Source organism: Anolis sagrei, chromosome 1 (assembly GCF_037176765.1).
Source record: "Anolis sagrei isolate rAnoSag1 chromosome 1, rAnoSag1.mat, whole genome shotgun sequence".
NCBI classification, from domain to species: domain Eukaryota; kingdom Metazoa; phylum Chordata; class Lepidosauria; order Squamata; family Dactyloidae; genus Anolis; species Anolis sagrei.
The window spans coordinates 278650747-278678304 of record NC_090021.1 but is presented as its reverse complement, the minus strand read 5'-3'; the positions used below and the strand labels follow the sequence as shown (position 1 = coordinate 278678304).

The window sequence follows — 27558 nt, the reverse complement described above, 5'->3', positions numbered from 1 at the left end:
AGGTAAGTTGTTGAATTAGACACAATAGCATTTCCCAATTATAATATAACATATCTGAACTGATAAATATCAGAGCGCTCATTTACTCAACATTTAGACTTGTGAAGCCCCTGGTGATGCAGCAATTATACTGCTGAGCTGCTGAACTTGCTGACTGAAAGGTCGGCGGTTCGAATCCGGGGAGCGGGGCGAGCTTCCGCTGTTAGCCCCAGCTTCTGCCAACCTGGCAGTTTGAAAACATGCAAATGTGAGTAGATCAATAGGTACCGCTTCAGCAGGTATTCCATGAAGTCATGCAGGCCACATGACATAGAAGGTATCTACGAACGACGCTGGCTCTTCAGCTTAGAAATGGAGTTGAGCACACACACCCCAGAGTCGGACACAGACTTAATGTCAAGGGGAAACCCTTACCTTTACTTTTAGACATGGTCCTTCACTTTCTGTGCCCAGAGCTGATTTAATCTAAATAGGTAAGGTACAGTTTATTAACACTGGGCTCTGTTAAGGTTAAACAGCAGACTTCTCCCAAGACATGAAACATGAAAGTGCCCATTTAGGAGCAAGCATGCTATCAGATCTGGATAGCTCACTTTGTGATTGGTGAACAGACCTATGCAGTTAGGGATTGCAAGTATTTTGCAAACAACCTCACTCCATGAGATTCCCACAGTCCACTGATTTGTTTTAATCTGAGCCTCCTTCTACACTGCCCCATATCCCAGGATTATCCATTTATTCCCGATTATATGGCAGTGGAGACTCATATAATCCAGATCAACTATTAGATCCTGGGATATAGGGCAGTGAGCTTCTTTACTTTGGGTGTGGTTGACTTCAGGGACAGCTGGTTGATCTGTGAACTGCAAATTGAATGTTTAGTTTACCACATTTTCCTTCATAATTGCTCTGAGGTGAACAGGAGCTTTGCTGGTGCAGGACTTTAGGTTAACTGAGTATCTATATTATTGGACCCACTAGTTACTTATGGGTGACCCTCTAGATCAGTCGTTCTCAACCTGCGGGTCCCCAAATGTTTTGGCCTACAACTTTCAGAAATCCCAGCCAGTTTGCCAGCTGTGAGGATTTCTGGGAGTTGAAGGCCAAAACAGCTGGGGACCCACAGGTTGAGAACCACTGTTCTAGATATTGGTGAACTACAACTCCCATCATTCCTCATCACTGACCATTCTTGCTGGATCCAGCAGCCAAATATTGGGAGGATCACATGCTGCCCAGACCTACTCTACTTAGTTAAATACAAGAGAGAACTTTTATGTGATACACTTTCCCTGGCACACAATTTGGCTTTGAAAAGCTGACAGGTATCTGGGACTTGACACTGTCTCAGTCTAGTTTTCTCTGGCAGACAAACCCTGTATTTAGCCTCACCTTGCCTGAAGCGGTTGTTTTTAATATCCCAGTGTCAAGCGTGTCTCACTCTGTTGTCCTAAAAAAATGCACTAGGGAAATCTGAATGGACAGCCAGCTCGTTGCATTAACCCTCCAGTCAGAGTCTGTCAGATTGTTCTTGGCTTGCTGGGTGTTGTCATGCTTGAAGTGGTGATCTTCCTTTAGTGGTACCTCACTGTGACTCTTAGGTTCCTGTTCTCCACCCAGTAGTTACTAGATCCGAAGCTTCCTCACTAATCATGCTACCGAAACTTGGAACAGGTAAGTATTTTAGACTCCAACTCTCAAGATCTTCCAGCCATCATTGACCAATGCTGGCTGGAGGATGCTAGAAATTGAAATTCAACAAAGTGACTTTTCCAGGCCCTGACTCTGATCCAGCTAGCCCTGTTGTAGTTCACGGATATATAACCTGAGGCACAAAAATAGGACTCGAAAAAAGAAGACCGTTTTTGTAAAAAGATTTTTATTGGAAAAAGGGGGAAATTGTAAAAAGCAGGGGAAGGGCTTACCCAGCACCTGAAAAGGATGGAAAAGCCACAGCATCCCAGCAAGAATATAGACAAGGAGGAATGAGGACATAGTGATTGAAAAAGAAACAATGCTCATTTAACTCTGGGAAGGTTCTTTCTTGGGTGCTGAAGGAGATGTGAGACATGGCTTATTGGCAAAAGTCCAAGTAAACATGGAGATCTGAGCCACAAACACACACAGACACACTTCTCCACATGGAGAGTCTGCTGATGAAGCAGCTTGCATCGAAGAATGCTGGCGAAGGAGAAAAATGCATTTGCAAACACACACACACACACACATTATGGGAAGGCAGTACAGATTTACGGTGCAATCCTATGAGTGTCTACTCAGAAGAAAGCCTGGCTGAGTTCAGTGGCACTTACTTCCAAGTGAGAGAACATGGGATTTCAACCTAGGTCCCTTGTAAGTCTATGAAGGGCAGAAACAACACCAAAGAAGTTAACACCCTGTTCCCTTATTTAGGAGGGCAAAGTGGAGATCCTCACCCACTGTTTTCATCACAACTCTTACCCATTTTATTACATTCCTCCAAATTAGCCAGTTTTCCTTAGCTGTTTTGATTGAGAGCTTTTCTTAGGGCAACAGGGAATTGCCTGGAGATGTACCAGAAGGCCATCTGACTCTGACAAGGGATTCCTAAGGTGAATAGTGCAAGCCACAACTCAGCCCAACCTACCCCCATCTCAAAACATATCAGACTGAATACTGGAAATGAACCAGAGCAAAGAACACTAGGATGCAAATGCATGGGTTGGGGGGTGGCAGATTCAGAGAGAGTGGAGAAGGCAAAGGGAAGGCCAATAGCGCCTTCATCAAAAGAGGGTGGGGTTGCTGCTCTACAAAACTAGTGATTAGAAATGGTATCTCAGTTAAGGGCAAAGTTGTGGAGGCAGAAGAATAGTGGGATTTGGCAGAACATTGCCGAGCTGGGAGGCGCCACGCTGCAGCTCCAAGTGGTGTGTGTCCAAGTGGGTTCAAGCACCATGCCCTGAAGATGGCGGGGCTGTATCCGTCCTTCTAGTCCTTCCCCTTTCCTTTTCTGGCTGTTTAAAACATGAAAGATAGAAAAGTATTAGGGTAACACATAATACAGTTCACTTGATTTGGCTCTGTGTTAGTCTGGCATTCTATGGCTTTCTCAAAGTTGATAGCTCCTTGTCAACTACCATGCATTCTGGCTGCATTACAGTTTAGAAGTAACACATTAAAATTAATGATGGCTCCTTTGGTGCAATGGGTTAAACTCTTGTGCTGGCAGGACTGCTGACCAAAAGGTCGGCAGTTCGAATCTGGGGAGAGGGGTGAGCTCCCATCTATCAGCTCCAACTTTCATGTGGGGGACCATGAGAGAAGCCACCCACAGAATGGTAAAACATCCGGGCAACATCCTTGCAGACAGCCAATTCTCTCACACCAGAAGCAACTTGCAGTTTCTCAAGTCACTCCTGTCATGAAAATAAAATAATGAAATAAATAAATAAATAAATAAATAAAAGATGGCTACTTGTTATACCTCAGAGCTACAAGGATAAGTTTCTTACTTTTAAATGTTTTTATAAAGACAAACAAAGCATTATCATTTTTGTTAAGTAAGCTTTGCATATTATAGCAAGATCTTGACAATTGTGGAAGTAGAACCCCACCTACTCATCTGATGGCTCCCCATTTTAAAAGAAAATGATGATTGTTGACCTAGCTGCTAAGTAAAATGGACAAAGTGAACGGGTGTGATTCAAGCTTCTGACAAACTTTACTGGACTGCAACTCCTTCTACTTTGCAGTGTTTGAATAAAGATATTCGCTGGCATTCCAGCATCTCCCTCCACACTGACTTACCAGGCGACAGCAGCAGCTGTAAGTGCTGGAGATCAGTTTCATTGGTCAGAATGCAGCAGATTGATGTTGCCAACTCTCTCCTGCAAGCAATCTCCAGTGCAACAATCAGAAGCAGGATCCCTGTTACAATCACTCCATGTACTGGAGCATTCATGGGATGGAGGTGGAAAAATCAATCTGCTGCTCCCTGATTGACTGGAGAACACACTCCTATTGCTCACAACAACTGCTGTCCATTACATCAGAACTTGGGAACTTTTGTAATTTTGATATATTCCCAGCAATACTGATTTTGAAGGGATTATCAGAATGAATCAGTCATGTATCCTTAATTCTAGGTTACACATCTGCAACTGCAAATGTGCAACCTAGAACTACCAGGCTAGTATATTGTGAGTAATAATGGGAGAAGTAGTGTATTAACATATGGAAAGGTAAAGCCCCCCCCCCCCCCCCAATATTTATTTATTTATTATTCAAACTTATATGCCGCCACTCCCCTGGGGCTTGGAGCGGCTTACAAGAACAGGCTAAAATCAAACACAATTTAAAAACAATTTAAAACAATTGTTTTAAACTATTATTGTTTGGAGACTACTCTGATGACTGGAATTTTGAATAACCATTCCCAACACTGAGGGCCCTTCCAGACAGTCCCTATATCCTAGGATCTGATCCCAGGTTTTCTGTTTATTCGAAATTATCTGGCAGTGCCGAATCATATAATCCAGTTTAAAGCAGAAAACCTGGGATCAAATCCTTGGTTATAGGCCCTGTGGGATCAAATCCTGGGATATAAGCCCAGTCTTAATCAAGTCAAGAATTATTTGGAGTCTTCCCCCATAGCCTGAACTTAGAAAATTTCTGGGTTTTTGTGTGTGTGCAACCAGCATTGCCAAACTGATCACATTTGTGCAAAAAGAATCCATTCACCTTATTAGACAGTCCTGCATATTAAATGTGACAGAAAACCAGAGAAGGAAGGGCCCTTCCTCTCTTGGCAAACTCAGAAGTTTTAGGTTTTATTTGAAAGAAACAAATAGGCATTTATTTGGCTAGGAGTCAGAATGTGTGTTACGAGGATCAATCATGTGCAAATAATTACTCGCTTGAGTGATCTTGCAGAGTAAGCTCTGTCATGGCAAAGTCAGAGAATTACACAGTATTATGACTTCTCTTCTGTGAATTGGAATAAACCTGTGATTCTTCCAGTTCATATAAGATGAGCTACAATATCACAGGTGTTCTTGGCTCCAGTACTACACCGTACTCCTGCGAGTCTTAACAAATGTTGTAGTCTATGGTCACAGTTTTGCTAGAATTATCAAAACAAAGGGCAAGATTCAAAAAGGGTCAAAAATGTTCTCAGGCAAAAAAATTCTGAAAAAAGTACAAATACAGCCAACAACAAACTCAATACAGCAGAGTCCCACTTATCCAACCTTTGCTCATCCAACATTATGTATTATCCAATGCAGTCTGCCTCCCATATGGATCCATAGCTGTTTCAATACATTGTTACTACATAATATTACTGTGTATTGAACTGCTTTTTCTGTCAGTTTGTTGTAAAACATGTCTTGGTGCATAATTTGTAAAATCATAACATAATTTGATGTTTTTCCTTAATCCCTCCTTACTATCCAACATTTTTGCTTATCTAACATTCTGCTGGCCCATTTATGTTAGATAAGCGAGACTCTGCTGTACATCACATTTTTTTCCATCCCTACCGTTTGTGTCCCTGTACGTGTGTAGTTACATTTTTCACCAAGATGAATGGAAGTTAAAACCCCTATAGCAAATAAACTGCTTATAGTTGCTCGGACTGACCTTTGGATTTTGACTTGGTCTTAGGAGAGCAAGGCTTAGTCACTTGAATAGTTTCCTGACACTCAGCATTGTACAGAGCCTTCTTCAGAGTGCCTGAACGGGCCTTTAGACCAGTTGCAGAATCGCAGCCACCCCAGCTTTCAAACTTGTACTTGCAATCCGCTAGGAGAGAGATTAAGAACCATTAGATCAGTTTAATGCTTGCAACAAATGCTCATCCTATGTGTGGTACACTTGAGGGTCTATATTCCCTGTACTTCTACTAAATCTTGAATCAGGCCTATGTAGTCGGACATGGATCCTCTATAGCTCTGGATATTTTGATGTGGGCAAAATGTAAACCCAATTCTGTTTTCAGATCTCAAAGAAGATCAGTGAGTAGTTCAGCCAGGATTTGCAGGCAAGATTTCTGACTCCCAGTAATTAAATACTAGGTCCCCAATGCTAAATTATACTGCTGAAATATGAAAATCCCAAGAATACAGGAGTAGGAAGCACTGTGAAATGTGGAAGCACTGTGAGCGCTGTTCAGTTCTGTAACATAACACAAATTCCTTGCTCAGGTTTTAAAAATAAACAAGATGGCAATTCTAAAGGTGGAAAAAGCCAGCAATAATTTAAACAAGTATGACAACAAACATTGGGAAGTATCTATGAGGGAATAGTTGTAGGCAGCTGTTAGATTTGTACTAGTTGCCAAGCTTCTTTTCCAGCTAGTTACAACCTAGTTCTGTTACTGTAATTAAACAGAGACACACAAACAGACAAACAGAAATGTGACTGGGAAGTGGGAGTAGCAGAATTATCCTGGTACGGAGGAAAAGAAACAAAGAAAATGGCCAAGAAGCCTCTTTCAGCTAACGTCCAAGGCAGCCAATTCTTTACAAAACAGTGTGTTATTAGTAACTGGAATTTATAATGTTCTGTACTGCTGGATTCAGCTATTATTATTGTTGAAAAATATTGAAACGGTCCATGATCTCAGGATGACCTTCACATAGCACCCTGCCTGGTAAATCAGCTTACCAGTCAGAGGAAACAAAATAGAAGGTGCCAACTCTCTTGTTACAACTGCTCCATGTGCTATTCGTTTATTTTCAAGGACAATTCAAACTGGCACCGTATTTGGTATCTCTCCAGAAGCAGGTAAAGACATTTGTTTTGGCAGGCATTTGGGAGCCGATTATTCAGAGGAAAGGACCATAATAAGAGTTTATATTTGTTGTCTTTCTTTCTAATGCACATGCTTTTAACTGCTTTTAATTCTATGGATAATGTAATTATATTTTTAATGGCTGGAATCTTGTATCATAGCTATGAAAGTATAACAGAAGATATACAATTGTGAGTGTAACATATTCACAATTCCTAGTTTTGGAACTACAATTGAGATTGAGGACTGTGAAAGCCCTCAATCTCAATTTATCAGGAAGCAGCTGCTGCATCGACGGGGGTCCATTCCAGAGAGTGTAGTAGCGAGACAGTGTAGTAGAGAAACAATAGTGAGCTAGAAGGACCAATAGTCTCTTCACCAAAGCTTGGGATGGGGAGATGACAGCTATCGAAAACCACAGCTACCTATCTGTATAGAAAGCCCAGTTCACCGGATATGCTCTTAACATGGAAATGCTGTGGTTAGCAGATTACTAGTGCACATGCACTGTAAATGGTGCAAGGGAACACTGCAATGATATTGGCAGTAAGTTAAAATAGCAACAAGAAAAGTTGTTTTACGCTAAGTCAGACCACTGACAATCTAGCCCTGCACTGTCAACTCTGACAAGACCGCAATGACTCTCCAGATCCCTGGGTCTCCCATCTTAAGTCCTAACCAAGCCTAATCCTGTTAAGCTTCTAAAAGCAGAGACCAAGTATCTTCAGGATGGTACTATTAATTCAGTAATAGTGGCCAGACATATATGAAGGCTAAACATTTTAAACAAGCTGCCTGACCCTTTTAAGCTTGATAGGTTATCTGAGAAGCCTCATTATTTTCTCTCAAAACCCAATGCGCTCACCTCCAAATTCCTTCTTCCAGTTGCAGGGGATCTTGCACTTCAGTTTCTTGGTCTCTTCATTACAAGTCCCCTCACGGAAGCCAACGCCACAGTCTTTGCTGTTGGGGACACAGGGGCCCCAGCGCCATTCCTCACAATCTGAGCCATTTTTCTTCACCTTGTCTAAAGACAAAAGTGGAAAGGGAGACAGGGAGTTATTACAAAACTTAACATATACCCCCACCCCTTCCTATAATCTTCCACAGGGCATTAAGAGCACCCCTTGCTCTCTCCTCTGACACAACCTGGAGGAATGGGGCAAATTATAGGAAGATGTTTGTTTCTGCAAGAACTGCTACATAGTGGAATAGACTGACTTGGAGAGTTCTCCATCTCTGGAGGTATTTAAACAAACGTTGGATAGACAACTTTCAGGAAAGTTCTACTTGTGTATAAATGGCTCCAACTCTATAGATCTCATCACATGGATGAGGTCCCAAGGGGCGATTTGCCACCATCCGTGGTGAATCAGCAGGGCAGCGGGGCAATCCCAGCACCCCATATTCCCCCTCGCCTGCAGCCGATGCTTTCCCATCCCATGTGGGGAAGCATTGCTGCCGTGGCTTGGCCTCATAGTTTTCCATGAAACATGGGAAGCCTCCCACAGGGCCCCACCAGAAGTTGCTGAAAGCATCCTAGGATGCTTAATTTGCCTCATGTGATGGGATTGTATGATTCTATGAAAAGCAGCCTGCAAGAGAGCTTCACCAGAGCTCTACTACATACCTTTTTTATTCTTGCCAGCCTCCGAAAATGCAACCAGAAGAACCAGAACCAAAAGGAGAAATAGCCCACGGACCTGCATTCTATACAAAAATAGACAAACAGAAAGGCATCACATCTCTGTATCAAGGGAGGGTGTCCCAAGAAGAGAATTTCTATTTTGAAGTTTGGGTGCCAAGGACTAATTGGGGCTGGATAATAGAATACACTGTAGCAGCATTTCTGCCTCCAGGAAGAAACAGTATCCTTACATAAAGGGTTGTGTAATTCCACCATCACATTCACTATAGCAACAGACATGTGGATTTGTGCTCAAGGATGGGAAAGCGTAAAACAAGGATGACCCCATCGTGTTGGATCTCAAAAATAAGCAGAGTCAGTCCTAGTTAGTACTTGGATGGGTGTCTACCAAGGAATACCAGAGATGCCCCAGTAGGCCTAGGAAAGAAATCCACCCTGGAACCTTGGAAAATTTGACAGTACTGTGCTAGAAAAAAACAATGATCTGATTCAGAATAAGAGATTTTTCTACATTCTCATGAGGCTTGGGATACTGTAACAAGGCAAGAAAGAACCAGGTCTTCAAGAAAATGTAGTGTTAGCAGCGCATAATGTTTTGACCCATTCCAGGCTGCAATCCTGCAAAAAATGTGTGAACTCCCCCTGCAGCTTAAAATCCGAAGTAACTACAGATGTACATCCATATGGAAGTTTCGCCCCCAAAAGCACATTTTTGATAAAGCAAGACCACAAGTCATGCTTTTGAGGAGAAGCACAATTCTTATATTGAAGAACACTTTCAGCTGTGGCGGTAGTAGGGTCCCAAAGGAGGCTGCAAAGAAAAAGAAAGAAAAGAAAACAGTGGAGATTTCTACAGAGATCTGTTGGTTCAATGTACCCCTTGACTGCCTTGCTGGTTTGAGTAAAGAGGACTGCTATCAGTCTTATAATCCAATATGAACACGACACCTCTCCAAAACTATAATGTAAGCAAACTCATGAAAATAAGGAGTCATGATGTCTCATAAATGGTAGCACATCTATTGTTGTTTATTCGTTCCATTGCTTCCGACTCTTCATGACCTCATGGACCAGCCCACACCAGAGCTCCCTGTCAGCCATGGCCACCCCCAGCTCCTTCAGAGTCAAGCCAGTCACTTCAAGGTCCATCCAACTTACCCTTGGTCTATGCATCTATACCCTGCAATTATAATTAGCAACTTCTACAGAACGGGCTTTATCACTCTTTTACTTCACAGTTTTCCAAAACTCTTTCTGAGTTCCTTCTTTTAAGCTCCCACTCCAGTTGGCAAACTGGGAATCCAGTGCACATGAAATGAAATCCACTGAATTAATTCTATCATGTCTTGAGCAAAGAGCTCTTCATTAGAGAACTGTATCTTATGAGAGCCTTTTCAACAACTTACTCAAAAGGACCTGGTAGCTTGCTGGCATCTATAACAGTGACTCATTTTGGGAAAGCCATTAAAGAAGATATAATATCCCACCGAGGAAGAGCTATGTGAAAACCACTGGGATTAGCCACAGCTAGTATCAATGTGTTCAGCCCCTGTTGGATGGTCGTTTTCCCCCCATCTCTTTCTGTTGTGCTTCCCTTTGGGTATGTTTTGCCACTTGGCAACCTCTCACAAGGCCTCTTGCACTTCTACACAAGGCACTCCATTCCCACAGTGGCACTAGTCAATGGCTAGACCATTCACAATGCCTCTCGGCCCACGGGCCCCAAATAAAAATGCCGCTACTTACACGCAACCTTACCCAGTGCCTTTAAGCAGTGGCAGGAAAATGAACAGAATTGAGACCTCCCTTTACAAAACAACCCCTCTGTCCCGGCCCTCTCCCCAATTTCCAATCTAGAGCAACCATGTGGAAACCAGGAAAAGCACAAAAACCTGCCAAAGGGATTTATGCTGCTGCCCCTGTCTTTGGAAAGCCAGGGAGGCTTCTGTGGAGGGCTGGCAGCAGCCAGGAGGCCCTGCGGCAGCTCCCCGCTCCCCTGAAATGCTCCCCTCATTTCCCAGTGCCTCTTTTATTCTTGCGCTCAGCAGGCTGCCTCGCCAATGCCAAAGCTCCCCGAGGTTGGGGGGAATCTCAGCTGCCATGGAACTTTTATGCAGCTCAAAAAGAATCCAGGGTGGGAAAAAGAAACCCCGACAGGCACAGTTTTGGAGAACTAAAACAGAAGATTAAAAATAAAAGCCCAACACAATTAGATCCCATGTGGAGCTTTAGAAGGCAGGCTGCTCCCCCTGCTGGCTCTCTTAATGTCAGCCTATTACCATATCCCCACAAAAGGGTCTATGGAAACAAGGCTGGGAGTAAGGGAGCTAGCTAGGCACTATGTGTGCATCTGTGTGTGCGCGCGCACCAACACACCGTACACACACCACCAGGAAAGGGAACAGGTGTAAAGAAGAAAGGAAATGTCTGCACAATTGCTTTGCTGTAGCAAGTCTGTGCCACCATGGTGAACCGAGAGATCTGAACTGCCCATGCCAAGAGTGGCAGATTATTCCACGGCCTGGGATACCATCACTTGGCCATTTCTCTTCTGAAGAAATCTTCCGTTCTTCCGAAGGGCTAGCAATAGGGAACCCTATAGCAAAAACTAGTCACCCGTATTCTATTCTCTCCCTGTCCATTGATTTTGCCCATACATAGAAACCAGCAGCTGTGCTCCCTCCCATTCGTGCAACAGGGCATGAATGCAATTTCTACTCATCCAGCAGAGCCCAGCAGCAAGGGTGACAGGTCAGGTCATCAAATGTAGAGCCAGGAAAATAACTCCCCTGGTGCTACTCAACAAAGAGTGAGCAGAAAACAAAGTTCCTATTTAGTCATACTGGATTTGCTAGAATACCCAAAGGGGTCCTATCCCATATGTGCAAGCCTTTTTGGTGGCACAATGGTGCAAGAAGACATCAGATTATGAATATGACTACACTACAAGGGGGACCCCTCTAATTCAGCATGAGAATGTGGCCACCGAATAGAGACCACATCCATTTTATCAAGCTTGTTACTGAAATTTAGAGGACATAATAGCCACAAATTTCAGCTTCAGTCCTATACATTTTAAATGGTCAAAAGGAAAAGTCAGACAGTAATTCTCAAACTCTGCTCCTCCGGGTGTCCTAGCAATCTTGTTAGGCCTTCTGAGAGTTGAACTCCAAAACATCTGGAGCACCAGTTTGAGAACTGCTGTTGTAAAGAATATTTTCCTGCTCTCTCATATGCATTTTCATTGTGAAGCATAAATTCTGCAACCTGAATATATATGATGAATGTCTCCTGCTTTTACATATTTTGCATACTTTATGTTAGTTTCACTGAAGAGGAATATATGCAAAGTATTCAAGTGCTGTTCTTTGACCAAATAAAAATCCTAATCAACAGAGATGTCATCAGTAAATCTCCACAGATATGTCCCTTTTACTTGCCTTAAATTAAAATGTAAGATTTTCAGTGGTGTGACCAGTACCAAAATGTCAATCCTGTAGGGCATATACACATAGTTTGATATATATTGAGGAAATTTATAAATAAAGTTTCATTTTTATTGTCCTGGCGAAATTGTGGGATACCATGGTAGAATGATATGGAACCTTGAGATTTGTAGTTTGGTGAGGCACTAGATCTCTTTGGCTGAGAATTTTAAATACCAGTGCCAAAACTTCAGATCCTGGGATTCCATTGAATGGACCATGGCAATAAAGTGCCATGGTACTATAAATGTGTGATGTTATTTACAGTCATTACAGTCATTTACAGTCCCATAGGCTATTTTACCATCCCTTCCATCTTTTTCCTTACAAAACAAAAGCAATTGAAGAATAATAATAATGTTTTAAATGTATTTTAATCTAATGTTTTATCTTTTGTATAATGCTATATGTAGTGTGTTTTGTATGTTTTCGGCATCAAATTGCTGCCATTGTAAGCCGCCCTGAGTCTCCCCTTTGGGGGTTGAGAAGGACAAGGTAGAAATGTTGGAAATAATAATAAAAATAAATAAATAAATAATACTGGCAAAATGTTGTTTGATTGGTAGCACTAGAAATCATCAGCCCTTGAATGCACCTAGAGGCACCTTGAATGTGAGCGAGGTAGTAACACCTCAGGTAGAGGTTAAAGCAGAGACCTGGGCATGAGGGCTAGAAACTTTAGGCGATTGCTTAATATAGATTTTTAAAAACAGTGGAAAGATGACCTCCCAGGCTCTTCTGCATAAGGTTCCTTAGTATTGATCCTGAAGGCATATAACACCTCCATTGGTATATTGGTAATATTGACATTGAATATCTACTTTTGTTTGGAAACCACCCTGAGTCCCTTTGGGGGGAGAGGGCAGGTTAGAAATGAAGTTGTTGTTGTTGTTATTATTTTACTGACACAAAAACACAGTATGTCACAGAAAATGAGATACATATGCTGGATTTTGTATCACAAAATCACAAGTCTAACACTTCCCAAGCGTCTAGAACTGTGTGATGCATTTTCGAATGATGAGTGCAGATCCAAGTAAGGTGGCCTTTTGCAGTTGACAGATCGTGATTTTGTCAATGTTAATAATAATAATAATAATAATAATAATAATAATAATCTGGAGAATCTAACCAGCATATGTCTCCTGTTATTTGCACTTGTGAGATATTTAATCTCGTCCCCCTATGCCCCCTCAAAACAGAGGTGTTTTGGAAAAGTCAGTTTGGAAGAACAACAGACACAATGCAGTGGGTGAAAGGCCCTTTTGCTTCTGCTCCCTCCCTTGGAGCGGCTCACAGAGGAAGAACTGATTGCACTGCAGATCGGGATGAAACATGCCATGCTCAGTGTAGGGGAAAGAGATGGCCAAGAAGGCTGAGGGGAAAGAAACACTAGGTCAGCATTTTTGCCCCCTTCCCCCACCGTGCCCCCCCAGGCAGCTCATCCACAGACAGCAGCTCTTGGTTCATTATTCAGGCTCCACTGGGCTCACCTTTTGTATGTCTGTCGCTGTGAAGCTGCCGGATTCACTCTGAATTGAACTGTCACACAGAATTACACAGGCTAGGTAACTGAAGGCAGACCCCTAGGGACAAGAGCCACGTCCTCCCCCCCCCCCCCCCATAAACACCCCTGCAAGCTTGAGGTATGCATCCACAAAGTGCTTTCCAAGGTGTAGCCCTGGCCTCTTTCCTGCAAGGATCTTGAATGGCTTGAGTGGCAAAGGTTGAAGAAATATTACTTTCTTTGGAAAGTACTACTTTCTTTGGAAAGTAATTCCCAGAATCCTCCAGCTAGCATGGCCTTTGGCCAACATGGCTAGGTGATTCCTAGATATGAGATCCAAAGGGTAGCCTTTTCATGCTCTTGGAGCTAAGCACTAGACTCAAAATTTGCTGTAACCAGACTGTCTGGGAACGAAGTAGAGCTTAAGCTATTTATCAACCACTCAATCAATCAATCAATCAGTCTTTTTGTGAGATAGGGTGGTTTAGAAATAAAGTAGAGGGCAATCTAGAAATATTTTTATTAATTATTATATTATATATTATATATTATTATTATTATTATTATATTTATAATCACATTATACCTTGCCTTCACCCTGTCCCCCAAAACTCATGGCAGCTTTATACTGCCATGGAAGTTAACAAGCTAAATAAGGCAAGTTGTCAGGCTTAATTAAGGACTGGCCTCTAACTACAAAGAAAGTCTAACAACATGCTCTCTTCTTCCATTATTTCTTTCTTAATGGGATCGCCCTTCTGACACACTTTGTTTTGCAGAATGCTGAACATGTACAATGTCCTGAGCTTGATGTCATGACTATTGTTTCATGGAAATGGCCATTCACTCCAGGTTGGTTCTTGAATTAGCCTTTGGGTGCAGTTGGCTGCTCCTTGATTCTTTTGACATCAGGGTAAGGCTTAAAACTGGAGACACAAAGTGTGACTGGCTGGTGATGCTTTTACCTCTTATGTTTGCTCCATATAATGCTCACCCAGGAAATGACCATAATCCTTTTCTTACTAATGTTTTGAGGGACGATTTGTGGTGGAACATCTAAATACCCCAGAGGCATGAAATCCTGTCTGATTTTGAAAGGGAAGCAAGTTCATGCCTGGCTAGTACTTGGATAGGAGACTACCAACAAAGGCCAAGTGCTATAGGCTTTGTGCAGAGGAAAAAACCTGCAAAACTACCTCTGAGTGTGTTACTGTGAGTTTTCCGGGCTCCACATCCATAGCTTCAAAGGAAAACTGGGTTGCTGTGAATTTTCTGGGCAGTATGGCCATGTTCAAGAAGCATTCTCTCCTGACGTTTTGCCCACATCGATGGCAGGCATCCTCAAAGGTTGTGAGGTTTGTTGCAAACTAGGCAAGTGGGGTTTATATATTTGTCGAATATCCAGGATGGGAGAAAGAACTCTTGTCTGTTTGAGGCAAGTGTGGATGCTGCAATTGCAATCACCTTGATTAGCATTGAATAGCCTTGCAGATTCAAGATTTGGCTGCTTCCTGCTGGGGGAATCCTTTGTTGGGCATCGATTAGCTGGCCCTGATTGTTTCTTGTCTGGAATTCCCCTGTTTTTGAGTATTCCTCTGAATATACCTCTGAGTATTCCTTGTCTAAGAAAGCTCTATGAAATTCATGGAGTCATCATAAATCTTTATATGTATGCGAGGCCTTGAATTTTGCCATTATTTTTTGTAAACCGCTTTGAGTCCCCTCTGGGATGAGAAAAGCGGTATATAAATACAGTAACTAAATAAAGAAATAAATCCAATGCCTTTTTTAAAAGTGCCATCTCTTCTGGCCTGAGGTTATTGAAGCTTCCTAGAGATCAAACTGTTCCTTTCTCGACACACAAGAGTTCTGATAATTGATTATTTATATCCTGAATCTTCTATTTTCAACCAAAATGCAGAAGAACTGTTGTTCCTGCTATGATATCCTGACCAATGCACCTACTGTGGCCAATGTCATGGGTGCCCTGCTTTTTCTGGCTTTGGCATGCTGTTTGCCATTTTCTCCAGATTTAACCATTAGACCCTTCTGGGGTAACTGTTCTCAAAAGGATACCTCACCTGTGAGATCAGTGGAGGCAGATCTTCTCGCTCTCCTCAGGCCACCTTTCAACATGATCACTGGTCATGCTTTGCAGAATTGAGTTTTAAGCCAAAAGGAACTTTTCCTAAGCTCTAATGGTGCATGCATCCATTAAATTAATAACATACCCAAGATACATGATCAGTATGCAAACCAGGTTACAAATGAAACTCTAAGAGGAAGGGGGGGGGGGGAAAGGAAATGGCAAAACAAATCTGTAGCTGTGGGTAGAGAAATTAGGCACTGCTTAAGTGGAGAGGTATTTTACGGCACCATAAAAAAGCCGACGATCAAAGAACAGGAGGAAAGGCTTGTCGTCATAGAGGATGGAGTGACAGCACTCCCCTGTGGCCGGAACAGAGCATAACCTCCAGGACACCAAAGTTGGAAAAATGCCGAGACACATACCTCTATCTGTCTGTCCTGTATGTCTGACAGCATCGAATGTTTGCCATATATGTGTTCTGTGATCTACCCTGAGTCCCCTTCGGGGTGAGAAGTGTGGAATATAAATGCTGTAAATAAATAAAAATAAATACATCTATCTCAAAACATATTTGTCTGTTGAGTGGATGCTGCCTAAAAGGACAATGAAGGATGGTGTTAGCTAACATGCAAATATGTCCACCATGTTTTTGAAAAAGCTGAATATACTGTACAGTAAGATTCTGGTATCTACAGGAGATGCATTTCTAGTTGAACTGTGGTTGTGTGAACCTGCAGATACAAATGAATGCTACTGAATTACTTCACTTCTTGTCCCAACATAACTTAGAGATTGCTACAAAAACATCCTCTCTAGGAGTTTACTAGGTCCCTCAAGGTACAGTAGAATTGCCTGGAGGACCTATCAAATTCCCTACTTTCTCCAAAGTGTAGGTAAGTGAAATGATGGATATGGGTTCTGTGGCTATGGAGGTCTTACTGCAAATGTAGGCTCTAGTAAGCTAAATGCCTTAGGTGCAAGCAAGTATTTTGCATAGGTAGGAAAAGCCCATGTAAGAGGCCATCATAGCTGTAATCTCTACTCAAGGATGTAATCAATCCAGAATTTTGTTGTATATAAAGAATCGGAATTTAGATTTTTGCTCCTTCATCTACTTGAAAGCTTATTTTAGGAGGACACCTTCAGCTCTCCATTCCACATCATGATTAGTGTCCTGAGTGGTTACAGTAGGATTATTATCTTACTACTCAGGAGGTTGATAGCATGACAATTCAAGTAAGTCAGAGATCAACTCTGAGCTTCTGTGAATTCATCTGAAATGGGCATCACCTTGAAAGGGACCAGGAACTATCAAAAATTAAATATGGTGCCTGTTTGGTTTTTACTTTTCTCTCTCTCCTTCTTTTCTCTTGTTAATTACTACAATCAAATCATCTATTTAGTTGAGATAAAATTTCACACATTGCACAAGTAAGAATGAGACAAAAATTAATAAGATAACAAAGCATTGGCTATAAAGTATTATTGCATGCAGAATAATTTTTTTTAAAAGTTAGAAAAGAAGTAAAAAATGGAGATTGGCATAGTTAAACAATCCCAAGTGAGAAATGTATTGAGAAGAATCCAACATATGAGGCATTTTGCCATTCCAACCCCTTCCAAAACTGCAATATTTTCAGTGAGCAGCGCTCCCTAGATCCCTTGATGACTCATTATACACTCCTGTCACATTCAACTTAAAGCGTATTCTGGTCTTGAAGCATACCTCATTCCCACTTGCTCTTTTGCCTCACGGGTTACACATGCTGAGCTATAGCTGAAAGTTTAGACATACTTTGGCAACAGTGAGGATTGCCAAGGATTTGAGTAACCCTGGAACAAGTCCATGGAAAACCTCTGGGTGATGTTGGAATGGGACTGTAGGTGCCAAACACAATAATGAGGGGCCCTTTAGTTTTCCCTTGCCTCTTTTCTTTGCCAAGAGAGATCTGCTCCAGGTGTCCCTTCTAGACCAGTTGTCTGCACAAGGAGATTTAGATGCTATGCTCTGGACCAGATATGTCACTCTGCACACAAAGAACAGGCTGTGCTAACAGTACAAATTTGGGGCTGTAAGCTTATGCCTGCCTGCAAAGTAGTGCTATTAAGACTCCAAGGAGTAAAGCTGCATATGATTTGGTTGGCAATTTAAACCAGTAATGTTTGGCTAAATCTATAGTACAACCCCCACATCTGCAAGGGATACATTCCCAGATTTTGTATAGATCTACACAACCTTGGATAATAGCAAACTCTATTATAATGAAGGACCTCCATCCCAAGAATACCATAGAGTCCTGCTAATGACCTAGCAAATACCTAGAGGACATATGTTGTCAGACATGGATAAAAGATATTATGGATAACTGGTTCTGCAGACACAGAGGTCGTACTGTACATGTCTCCTTGCCTTGCATTACTACTCTCTGTTTTGATTGCTTCTATCAATTATTCCTACCTTCCTTCTTCACAAATTGTAGCCCTTGCATGAGTCAACCAGTCTGTGTATTACCTCTGCAGGGATCTTACCAAGGATAGAGAGAAAAGACTATGTTCTCCTAAATGGCACTACACAAACTGCAGAATGATCCTATTTTGCTGGAGGAAAACCAGATCACTCACCAAATACACAAACATTTCTTCTAACATTATCAATATACCGGGTTTTCATGCTTTCCTTTGCCTTGGAATCAATCTGTATCTGTTGCAAGATATGACTATTGTTAACCTGTCTTTCAAACTCTTGGTGGATCACCAAGTGAATCTAAAAGAGCCCCTAATTCAAACCTCTTCATTTACAATGTCAGCCTTGTCCAACCTTGTATGTATGCTTCAGATATCTTGGACTTTAATTTCCATCATTCCCAACCAACACTATAATTCCCATCTCCAATCATAGCTATAATGGAAACTGCTGTTTAACACATCTAATGAGAGGCAGGCTGGGGGAAAAAACAACTACTTCCTATAGAAAAGTCAGCACCCCCCCCCCCCCATGACTCCAATAATATTGACTTCATTCATTACAAGAACCTTCTAAGGGTGGATCTACATTGCAGTGTTAATACACTCTGATACCATTTTAACTGTGATAGCTGAATGCAATGGCAATCGTGGAAGTTGCAGTTTTATAAGGTCTTTAGCCTTCCCAGCTAAAGAATACTGGTGCCTCACCAAACTACAAATCCCAGGATTACATAGCATTGAGCCATTGCAGTTAAAAGTAGGGTGAAACAGCATTCATTCTATAGTATAGATGCATCCTAAATTAGGTTAAATACAATGACTTTCAGGACCAAGGAGGATTTGAAACCAATGTCTGTATTACAAGCATTTGGTATCTACCACACTGGAAGTGACATATATGTTTTCCCCTTGAATCCAAATTTCCTCCATACTGAATTAAGTGGGTCATAAATCCAGTTCATAAGAAAGGTCACAATTTTCACAATACAGATTTCAGCTGCCATTTGATCACTTGTTTAAGAGGCATATGTAATAATATATATCTTTCTCAATTAGTCCTTTGCCTAATAAGGTGAAGGAGGTTGGAATATCGTAAGAAAATAGTTATCAGTTGCACTATAGGATTAATATCATCAGTCAGCAGCAGTCAGAAAATGATCAGATTTATCAAGTTATTTGAAATTCAAGAATGTATGTGCACTCCCATCAAACCTTGCCTGATATTCTTTACTCAGTTGTCAGTTAGTGAAGAATATAAGGCAAGGCAAGATAGGAATACACAAAAGGCATGCAATTCAATTTCATGTCCACAAGGATGGCATCCTTACCTACACAGAAATGTGTTCAGAACAACATTTCAGAAGCAAAGAACACTTAAGTATCCTGAAAAGGACACTTTTAAAAGTCCCCATTATCCTAGAATAAAACAACAAGTTCAAATGGGCATAATTTTAGCATATAAATAGAATACAGGTCATCTCTCATCTGAAATGTTTGGAACCAGAAGTGTTTTAGATTTCAGATTTTGGGATGTCTGCAGATTTTGGGACGTCATGATATTCTTATTGTGTATAAAATCTTGGAGATGGGACTCAAATCTAAACAAAATTAATTTATGTTTCATATAACTTACACAAACATTTTGAAGGTAATTTCATACATGTTTTAAGTAATTATAGGCATGAAACAAAGATTCACCACCAAAAAGCAAAAGAGATCACTATTTCCACCACCTATCTGGACAAGTTTGGATTCTTGAATAAGGGATGTGCAACCTTATTTGGAACCAACTCTGATTCTGAACTGTGCATGTTATCTTTATTGCACCAACTTTCCTTTCTGGTACTTAGATACTTTTAAAATGACTGTATGTCTTCCTCTCCTGCCTATTCTGGCTCTCCTTTGTGCTCTCCCATCTTTGGCCCACCCCCTCACCTCCTTATTGAAAGGCATGAAAAACTGGCCACTTCTCCATGCTTTCCCCTGAAGTTAGTAGCCTTCTCAGGTTTCATGAGCCAATGCAGTTGCAAGACCATCTTCTCTGCCTTCAGGCTGTATCCTGGCATACCTCAGGTTCTTCCTTTTATGCCTTCTCTCCTCCACCTCTTCCTCCAGTTTCCCATCATGAGGCTATACTGAGCAATCTGGAAGAGAACCCACTGACTGGTGGATTCTTTTTTCCCATGGTTCATTTAGCATATAATCATTTAGGAATCAGTGAAGATTAACCCCATTGTTTATCTTCCACTAGACACACCATTTTATTTATCTATCTCCGCTATACACACCATTTTATTTATCTATCTCCTTTGCATTCAGCCCACCTCACTTTGTTTAATCCCTTTATCATCTTATAGTTGTGTTATTATGTTACTGTTATTATTTTATTGTATTACTTTGTTATTATTTAGTATTTTATTTGATGTTATTGCCTGTTGTATGTATTTTATTTTGCCTTATTATAATTCTTGGACTTGGCCTCATGTTAGCCGCCTCGCTCTCTTCGGGGAGATGGTGGTGGGGTATAAATAAAGATTATTATTATTATTAATTTAGAAAAGGAAAACGTTACTCAAGCTCCACTCTTAAAAACATTTCTATGTGTATGTGCCTTCAACTTACCAATTATGACCCTATGAATTTCATAGGGTTTTCTTAGGCAATGAATTATCAGGGGTGATTTTGTTAGTTCCTTCCTCTGAAAAAAATGCCTATAGCTTTTGGTATTTTTTAGTGGTCCCCCATTCAAATACTGACCAGGACTGAGCCTGAATATCTTCCAAAACCATACAGGATCCAGTGCCTTTAGGGTGCTTAGGTCACCTAGAAATAAATTCCACTGAATGCACTGAGCTTGGAAAAATTACTTTTTTTACTCCAGCCAGTGTGGGAGCTACAGCATAGTAACTTTCCCAAATGTTGGCTCTCCGTCTGAAGGTACTACATGAAATCATGGTGTTTCTAAACAGGACACAAGAAAAGTACCACACCAACCCAAATGTGTCATTTCAAACATTAGAGCCCATTAAGAAGCAATGTGTTGAAGGGTGACCAGTCAAAAAGCTCTGAGATACAAAAAAAGCTTTTGATCTCTATAAGGTGGGCTGAATTCTGGAGAACTATTAGTTGCACAATTGCCTGAAGAGTTTAGCTGGAGAGCACAGCTCGTGGCACATCCCTTTCACCAGCAAAACATGGAGAACACTGAGCTGACACAACCTGGATGAAAATGAGCTTTTCTGATGCAACTGATCCAGGAGCAGAAAAATTTAAATGCCCACTTACATTTTAGAAGCAATCTTCAACAGACCATACAGAATAAATGGGTATTATTACCATAGAAAAATTGATGAGTTGGACCAGAGACAAAGGACACCGAGTTAGAGATCTTATTATTGTCTGTTCAGGTTTACAAACATGTTGCAAATCTCTTGAAACACAAAAGATTCCTGGTTTTCATTTTAAAGCCATCACACTTCATCTTCTTATGAGCACAATTCAAGAAATCTTACCCTAGCACAAGAACAGAGCTCTGTTGACCAGACTGGATCCCAATGACACATGTGCTTATTAACTCCTTCCCTGGTGTTTGTACCTACATTACAAACATCTACAGGGAAATGGACTGTGTGTGGACATGGCCTCTCTGGCAGAGGATTGGACTCCATGAAGACATGTCAGGAAGAAGGACTACCTGATGCACACACTTCATGGTCAGGTCCAGTTGACATCACCACACTTCCTGTTTTTGATGCTCTAATACCAGGTGTTTTGAACTTCAGCTCCCACAGTTCCTAATAGCTGGTAAGTTGGCTGGAATTTCTGGGAGTTAAAGTCCAAAACACCTGGAGGCCCAAAGGTTGAGAACCACTGCCCTAAAGGCACCAGATCTTGTCTGATCTTGGAGACTAAGCAGGGTCAGCCCTTGTTAGTACTTGGATGAGAGATCACTAATGAATAGCAGGTGTTGTGGACTATATTTCAGAGGAAGGAACTGGCAAAACCATCTCTGAGTGTTCCTTGCCTAAGAATTCTCTATGAAATTCATGAAACAGCCATAAGAGAGTTTCCCATAAGCCAACAGGCAACTTGAAGGCACATAACCACACGTCTGAGTTGCAGAGCCAGTGTGGTGTAGTGACTTGGACATTGGACTATTATTCTGGAGACCAGGGTTCAAATCTCCACTCAACCATGGGAAACCGATGAGTTACCATGACCATGTCACATCTTGGGCTACATCTAAACTGTAGAAGTAATGCAGTTTGGCACCACCAAGTGCCATGACTTAATGTTATGGAATCATAGGAGTTGTACAAGGTTTTTAGACTTATCTGCCAAAGGATGTTGGTTCCTCACCAACTACAACCCCTCAGGGTTCCATAGCATTGGGTTGTGGCAAATAAAGTGGCGATAAACTGCATTAATTCTACAGTGTAGATAAACATTTGGACCCAGAAGAAGATAATGACAAACTCTTTTGAATAATTTTACCAAGAAAATCCTGTGATGGGTTTGCCTTAGAGTTGCTGTAAGTTGGAAACAAGTTGGCGCACAACAACAATATCAGAGAAACAGAGATGGAAACGGCAAAGAACTAGGTCCAAATCTAATAACCCGCTGACACAATGGTTACAATTTGAAATGTATCTGCTAAGAGAAGAACATAAAGTCAGTGTGGGCATCATGCAGTCCCCTGGGTATTGTTGGATTGCATGTCCCAGCAGCCCCAGATAACATTGCCATTGGGGAAGAATGCTGGGATCTGAATCTGGAGGGTCACATGATTCTCACCCCACCCTAAAGGGTTTTAAATAATCCTCCTAAATATGTAATACTATATCAATCCATTTATCATAGAACAAATATCTAAAACACTTGGGAGGAAAAAGGAGAAACATATTACAAAAATAACACATTTGAAGTGGAAATGTATGCCAATTGTCTAAAAATGCAGAAATGTGAAATACCAGGAGGTGGGTTGGTGGGTGGGATGGGTAAGGACAGAGAAATTGGGCGGGGGGGGGGGGGGGTGGGAGGGAATTCATCGTTTTACCATCACAGTTTGATTTTTCTGATTTTTTAAAAAGAGAGTGTGGAGTATTTTCATTCAGAACAATAAATGAAATGTTGAAGACAAGGTATTAATATATTTATTCCCTCCTTATTATATCTAAAACCAGTGCAGAAAATAGTATTTTATGTTGGGTGAGATATTACTCAAAATGGCGGTCAATATACCAGTGGGTGAATTATCATCCAGTCCAAAGCAACTTTTCAGGAAAGAAAAAAACCACACGTTTGAAGGAAAAAAAGACAGCTCAGCCCATCAGCTTGGGAAGCATAGATATGCAGTATCAGATCAATGCATTTCTTGGTTATGGTTTCCCCTTCTTTTTATAGGAATGAGTGTTTTATCTCTGCTGGTACCATAGAGGACTTATGGGGACAAAATAATTTTCTTTGTGTTGTGGAAGGCTTTCATAGCCGAAATCACTGGGTTGCTGTGAGCTTTCCGGACTGTATGGCCATGTTCCAGAAGCATTTTCTCCTGATGTTTCACCCACATCTATGGCAGGCATCCTCAGAGGTTGTGAGGTCTGTTGGAAACTAGGCAAGTGAGGCTTATATGTATATCTGTGGAATGTCCAGGGTGGGAGGAAGAACTCTTGTCTGTTGGAGGCAAGTGTGAATGTCGCAATTGACCATCTTGCCTCAACCAGACAAGAGTTCTCTCCTCCACCCTGGACATTCCACAGATATATAAATATCACTTGCCTAGTGAAAGGTCAGAAGATAATGCTTCTGGAACATAACCAAACAGCCTGGAAAATTCACAGCAACCCAGTTTTCCTTTAAAGTTATGGATGTGGAGACCATTGCAAAAGAGGGATCTTCACTCTGCAGGAAGCAGCCCTGCATCATCATTGTTAATGTAATGTAAACAAATGGAGGACAGGGCTTGGCTGAGAAAACGCAGTTGGTTTGGGGAGACCTTGTTCAGAGCCATTGCTATAAGACATTAATAAAAAGCAAGCGCAAAGACCCATTACACCTCTTATAAAAGTGGGTTTTACGTGCAATGTTTTATTATATTTATTGTATGTATTTTAACTATTTAAACCTAAGTCTGCACAGTACTATTTAATTGCTTTGCAATTTTTTTCGCCTTGTTTTGAATTGTGACCAAAGCCTATGGTTAGCCACCTTGAGTCCCCATGAGGAGAAAGGCAAGGTACAAATAAAGTTGATTATGATGATACTTGGGTTGTATATGCATTGTATGTGTGTGTGTGCATGTTTGCTACAAGACAAAGTGTCCCAGTTTCCTGGGCACATTTCCTTCTTGGAACCAGCCCTGGTGAGAAATATCTCCCTTCTCTCATTCTTCTCTAGGCTGGAGCATTTCCAAAAGCAGAAGCTTTTGATCAGAGCGAATCTCCTCGTTTTGCTTTGTGTGCATTCTCAAGTTTCCAAATGCCCAGATGGGGCAGTCTCAGGCTGAGGGAACAGATAAGGACCACAGCACCACCTTTACTCAAACTGACCTGCTTTTTACTCTTTGCATAAAGCATAACACTTAGGAGAGAATGCTTCTGGAACACGGCCATACAGCCCGGAAAACTCGCAGCAACCCATAACACTTCAGCTATTCCTCTGCCTGCAAAGGCCACATGTTAAATGGCTTTAGAGTTGCAAGGGCTGGAATGGATTTGGGGGGGTCATACACTAGAGACCTCTACAATGATCAAGAGTCTATACATTATTGGCCTATTCATTCAGTCTGAAAATCATTAACATCAAACGGATTAGAGTTCAGCATTGTTTCAGGTGCGTTGTGCATCTGATTAAAGAAAGTTTACTCAGAGACACTAATGGTGTGTGCTTGAGTTCACTTGGCAAAGCTTAATGAACTCCCGACTTTAATCCATCTTTGTCACATTGTGACTAAGCTGTGGGTTTCCCACTAGCTCAGGCAAGGGCAAACAGGCCCTCCGGGTGTTCTGGACTGCAACTCCCACCATTCCTAACAGCCTTGGGCCCCTTCCTGAAAGGAAAGGGCTGTTAGGAATGGTGGGAGTTGAAGTCCAAAGCACCTGGAGGGCCCAAGTTTGCCCATGCTTGCACTAGCCTTTCCATGGCATGTATGCCTACCCATGGAGAAATACAGGTCTCCTGGATGGATTCTCAGGAAGTGCCATGTGGGCATTCTTCAGTATATGTGGTGCCTGCAAGAGAAGCTACACTCCTTGCAGCTACAGGTGAAGAAACAGGATTGGAGTTATAGCTATCAGAAGGGGACCCAAAGAAAGAAAGGAAGTACGGACGGAAGGAAGGATCTCATCCCTCCAGCTACTTTCCCTTCAAAATTCACAAGTGGTCCACAAAGGTGGCTGGGATAGAGACCCATTCGCTTTCAGACCCCTTTCTCACACTTGATTTTTCTGGAGAGCTATGAAAGGTCCCTCAAGTAGGACTTCTGGGGCACCTCCAAGAGCCCCCTTTTGGGGACGGGCTTTGATGGAGAGAGTTGACAGAGTCAATGGGTCCCACCAGCTACCATTGATGTCCAGGGCTGGGAAGAAAGCAACCCAGAGAGGCGTAAAAGGAGGGCTCCCCAGGGCCACCCCGGGATCCCCTGGCTTTCTCTCGCATCCCCGACCGATGCCTTTCCCTTTCCTCGGAGAACACCCATCCATTCGTCCCGATCCCCGGCTTAGTGCCCAAACCGACGGTTCCCTTCGGCTTTATCCCGGATTAACGGGACGGAAAAGGATGGCCACTCTCCGAGCTGGGCGCCTAAGTTGCGAGAGCAGCGTGCCCTGGATCCCCAACTGGGGGCGGGAGAGAGAGGCTTGCCAAGGCTGGGGCTCCCACTGATGCAAAGGGTCCGGGGGTGGCCCCTGCTTCTCTCCCGCCGGCCTTCCCTCGCATGGGGACGGGGAAAGGGGGCACCCGGGGGTCTTGCCTGGATGGACGCCTGGACGAGTCTCCCGGCTGCTCCTGGCTGCTCCTTCCCCGCGGGCTCCGCTCCACCGCCTGCCCCGCTAACCCGGCTCCGGCTCTCAATCTCTCTCTCTCTCTCTCTCTCTCTCTCTTTGCTCTCTCTCCTCCTTCCCTTTGTGTCTTCAGAACGAGTTTAAGCTGGTCACATGGGGACCCAACCTGGCGCGGCGCGGAGGACCCTGACGTCACGCGCCCAGCTGGCAAAGGGAGGGAGGGAGGGAGGGAGTGGGAGAGAGAGAGAGTTTGGGGGAGCCCGAAGTTCCTTCCCCGGCTCCTCCCTGCCTGCCTTCCCTGCCTTCCCTCGTGGAGATGCAGACAAAAGGCAGGCAGGGAGGAGGGAAGGAGTTGTTTTTTTTAAGAGGTTACTCTTGAAATGATAGTGAAGAAAGTGTTTGCAACCAAACAAATGTATGTGTTGCTAGTCAGGAAAGAGGCAAGGGAGATGCACTCAAAACCCTTCTTGCTTGGCACCTCAGTTTGTGCTGGAGACAAAGGGGAGGCCAAAAGGTCACTTTCCAGTCCCTTGGAAGCACCCTTCTCCATTCCAATGGAGGAAAAGAAAAGAAGAGGGGATGATGGGAGAAGTAACTCCAGCTGAACAGTGAGGATGAACTGTAAGAGCTGCTTAAGAGTGTTGCGGAGTTCCCTTCTATATTATGAAGGTTTTGGAGCAAAAGTTGGATGGGCTGTTGTAGGCTTTTTCAGGCTATATGGCCATCTAGTGGACCTCAACTTACGGTGGCCCTATGGATGAGAGACCTCAAAGTCACCACGTGACCAAAACCCCTGCTCAGGTGTTGCAAACTGAGGGCCAGGGCTTACTTGATTGCCTCTATGCACCTGAGTAGCATCTTTATCTTTCCATATTGTCTTCTGCTTTACCAAGCATTTTTGACTTTTCTAGTGAGCTATATCATGATTATGCCCCAACTGAGTGAAGGAAGATAGATGCTTTTGAACTGTGGTGTTGGAGGAAAATTCTGAGAGTGCCTTGGACCGCAAGAAGATCCAACCAGTCCACACTTCAGGAAATAAAGCCTAACTGCTCATTGGAAAGAATTAAATTAGAGGAAAAGATGAAGTACTTTGGCCACATCATGAGAAGATAGGAAACCTTAGACAAGACAATGATGCTGGGGGAAGTGGAAGGAAAAAGGAAGAGGAATCGACCAAGGGCAAGGTGGATGGATGGCATCCTTGAAGTGACTGGCTTGATTCTGAAGGAGCTGGGGGTAGTGACAGCCAACAGGGAGCTCTGGCATGGGCTGGTCCATGAAGTCACGAAGAGTCAGAAACGATTGAATGAATAAACAACAAACATGAAAGTCTCAGTTCAGTCATCTGGCTTCTATGGTAGGAAGGGTTCAGGCTTGATTGGCTCTAGGACCGTGATGATGAACCTATGACATGCATGTCAGTACTGACACGCGTAGCCATTTTCAACGACACGTGGCCACATGTGGCCCCATACAGAGAAATATGGGGCTGCATGCCAAGAAGGATGTTTCATCTTCAGTTCCTGCATGGCCAGGTGTAGTAGCTGAGGATGAAACATTTGCTGTAGTGTAATGTAGACACTTTGTG

At 42.5% G+C, this 27558-nt stretch overlaps 1 protein-coding gene across 1 annotated transcript; it reads right to left on the bottom strand.

The window, feature by feature from the left end:
- Nucleotides 1-1862: 1862 nt before the first annotated feature.
- MDK (midkine) lies at nt 1863-26138 on the bottom strand. The gene is made up of 5 exons (XM_060763846.2): nt 25937-26138; nt 8403-8482; nt 7638-7799; nt 5620-5781; nt 1863-2993 (listed from the first exon to the last, which is right to left on the bottom strand). The coding sequence occupies exons 2-5, from the start codon at nt 8479-8481 to the stop codon at nt 2968-2970; spliced, it is 429 nt and encodes a 142-aa protein (XP_060619829.1). The 5' UTR covers nt 8482; nt 25937-26138; the 3' UTR covers nt 1863-2967.
- Between the last annotated feature and the right edge of the window lie 1420 nt (nt 26139-27558).

Excerpts from the sequence above, each read along its gene's own strand:
- MDK (XM_060763846.2), bottom strand. The coding sequence starts at position 8,481 with ATGCAGGTCCGTGGGCTATTTCTCCTTTTGGTTCTGGTTCTTCTGGTT. Across the intron at positions 7,800-8,402 it reads GGCTGGCAAGAATAAAAAAG|ACAAGGTGAAGAAAAATGGC; the intron begins GTATGTAGTAGA and ends TTTTGTCTTTAG. Across the intron at positions 5,782-7,637 it reads CTGGAAGAAGGAATTTGGAG|CGGATTGCAAGTACAAGTTT; the intron begins GTGAGCGCATTG and ends TCTCTCTCCTAG.